Source organism: Eutrigla gurnardus (assembly GCF_963514095.1).
Source record: "Eutrigla gurnardus genome assembly, chromosome: 23".
NCBI lineage: Eukaryota > Metazoa > Chordata > Actinopteri > Perciformes > Triglidae > Eutrigla > Eutrigla gurnardus.
Window position 1 is genome coordinate 2,951,079 of NC_139934.1, and position 2,500 is coordinate 2,953,578.

Below are 2,500 nucleotides of genomic sequence, written 5' to 3' on the forward strand. Positions count from 1 at the left end.
TCGGTCGCCGAAGGATTTGAGTCTGGATGTGGGTGTTGTCAGGGAGAGAGTGGAGGAGGATCGGAGGGCACGGGTGGGGCGGTGGGGAATGAGGAGGTCAGACAGGTAGGGGGGGGCCAGGTGGTGGAGGGCTTTGAAGGTGAGGAGGAGGATCTTGAAGTTGATGCGCTGTTTGATGGGGAGCCAGTGGAGAGAGTGGAGGACGGGAGTGATGTGTTCCCGTCCTCATGAAGCCCAGCTCCTCAGTCAGAGACTGTTGTCCATCTGTCCTCACCTGAGAGTCCAGTCTGATGTCTGTCCATCTGTCCTCACCTGAGAGTGTCCAGTCTGATGTCTGTCCATCTGTCCTCACCTGAGAGTGTCCAGTCTGATGTCTGTCCATCTGTCCTCACCTGAGAGTCCAGTCTGATGTCTGTCCATCTGTCCTCACCTGAGAGTCCAGTCTGATGTCTGTCCATCTGTCCTCACCTGAGAGTCCAGTCTGATGTCTGTCCATCTGTCCTCACCTGAGAGTCCAGTCTGATGTCTGTCCACCTGTCCTCACCTGAGAGTGTCCAGTCTCCAGTGTGGACCCTCCAGTCCAGCAGACAGCAGCTTGACTCCTGAGTCTCCTGGATGATTGTAGCTCAGGTCCAGCTGTCTCAGATAGGAGGGGTTGGAGTCCAGAGCTGAGGCCAGAGAAGAACAGCCGTCCTCTGTGATGAGACAACCTGACAGACTGAAGACACACACTACTGTCACTTCTGGGGACTTTACATAGACTTATGTCCATTTGTCCACTTTTTAAAATGAGAAGAAGTGATATTTGTCTTTTGTTGTGTTGATGTTGTACTGGGTGGGATAAGCGTGGCTGAGTGATGGACAGAGATGGACAGAGGAGGACGTTAAAAGAAAGACAAGAGACGAGCTGAAATGATTGAGAGAGAAATTGAAGCGTTAGAACTCAACTCAACTTTATTTATATAGCACTTTAAAACAACCGTAGTTGAAAACAGAGTGCTGTACAGAGACATAAAACAATGAAAACACTCAAATAAATAAAACAGACAGTAAAACAGGTGTTTCATTGTTTTTAAAAGCAATTAGAAACAATAAAACACTAAATCAAAGCAGGGCCATAAACACACTAAAACAGGAGTAAAGTCTCATGTGGAGTTGAAAGCCAGGGAGTAAAAATGGGTTTTAAGACTGGTTTTAAAAATGGACAGTGAGGAGGCTTGTCTAATGTGCAATGGTAGCTCGTTCCAGAGTTTTGGGGCAGCAGTGGAGAAAGCTCTGTCCCCTCTGAGCTTCCTTTTGGACCTCGGTACCTCCAGGAGCAGCAGGTCAGCTGACCTGAGGCACCGAGCAGGAGGGTAGGGTTGAAGGAGCTCAGAGAGGTAAGGGGGGGCGAGACCATTTAAAGACTTAAAAACAAATAAAAGAATCTTAAAATGGACTCTAAAATGCACAGGCAGCCAGTGGAGGGAGGCCAGGACTGGAGTTATGTGCTCCCTCTTACGCGCTCCAGTTAGGAGGCGAGCGGCTGCATTTTGCACCAGCTGGAGACGTGCGAGGGAGGACTGGCTGGCTCCACAATAAAGTGCATTACAGTAATCCAGCCCAGATGTTATGAAGGCCTGGATTACTGTCTCAAAGTGCTTTTGTGCAAGGAAAGGCTTCACCTTTGCCAGCTGCCTGATCTGAAAGAAGCTGGACTTCAATACTGAACTAATTTGCCGATCCAATTTAAAATCACTGTCCATTTTAAAACCCAAGCTTGTGACTGTTGGCTTTCCATAGTCTGTCAAAGGGCCCAAGTCAATGGGCGAGGGTTCACGAGAGCTGCTGGGGCCAAACCATCACTTCTGTTTTATTTTGGTTCAAATTTAAACCGTTCAAGGCCTTCCAGGCTTTGATGTCTTGGAGACATGACAGAAGGGGTGTGAGGGAGAAACCATTTGTTAGAAAGAGAAGAACAACAGTAGAAACAGTCTATGTGGTCTGTCTTCAGACCTGGTGGGCCAACAAAGATCTGGTATTGATTTTAAACCATCGAGCAAAGAAAAAAGGCTGGAATTCAATAACATTTCAACAATGTTTATAGTTTTCATATTGAACTGGAGGAATTATGAATAACAAGGACTCTGATAATAACAGTAAAATACAAAACACAGCTTTGAAAATGTGCTTCTTAAGAGTCTCAGAACATATGAGGCATTCAGGTGTTCAACTGGCAGTTGGAAGAAAAGAGTCTGTCTTGATTCAAAGCTCTGTTCTCACTGTCAGCGTTCCTCTTTGAGAGCAGCCGTGTGAACTTATCTATCGGCTCTAGATCTCACCCACCTGACTGACCTTTATCACCTCCACTCTCTGATCCATCTGTCAGCTGTCAGTGAGTCTCCTCAGTTGTCACCATAGAAACGTCACTCACAGAAACTCCAGTTTGCACAGATTTGATTAAGTTCAGAGTTAACGTTTCACCCCGTTGCATTACTGGGTAATTTAGTGTTTGTGAGTA

The 2,500-nt window shown here is 46.7% G+C and overlaps 2 protein-coding genes across 11 annotated transcripts in view; one reads left to right on the forward strand and one right to left on the reverse strand.

The window, feature by feature from the left end:
• LOC311008661 (programmed cell death 1 ligand 1-like) overlaps nucleotides 1-2,500 on the forward strand; it is a 46,539-nt gene that overhangs the window by 12,177 nt on the left and 31,862 nt on the right. The gene's annotated exons all lie outside the window — the stretch shown is intronic.
• Nucleotides 1-2,500, reverse strand: part of LOC311008608 (uncharacterized protein) — a 248,212-nt gene that overhangs the window by 3,748 nt on the left and 241,964 nt on the right. For all 10 annotated transcript variants that reach the window (XM_084002348.1, XM_084002350.1, XM_084002347.1 and 7 more), the window contains one exon: nucleotides 545-718. In XM_084002348.1, coding sequence (XP_083858474.1) covers nucleotides 545-718 — 174 coding nt within the window. The remainder of the gene's footprint in view (nucleotides 1-544; nucleotides 719-2,500) is intronic.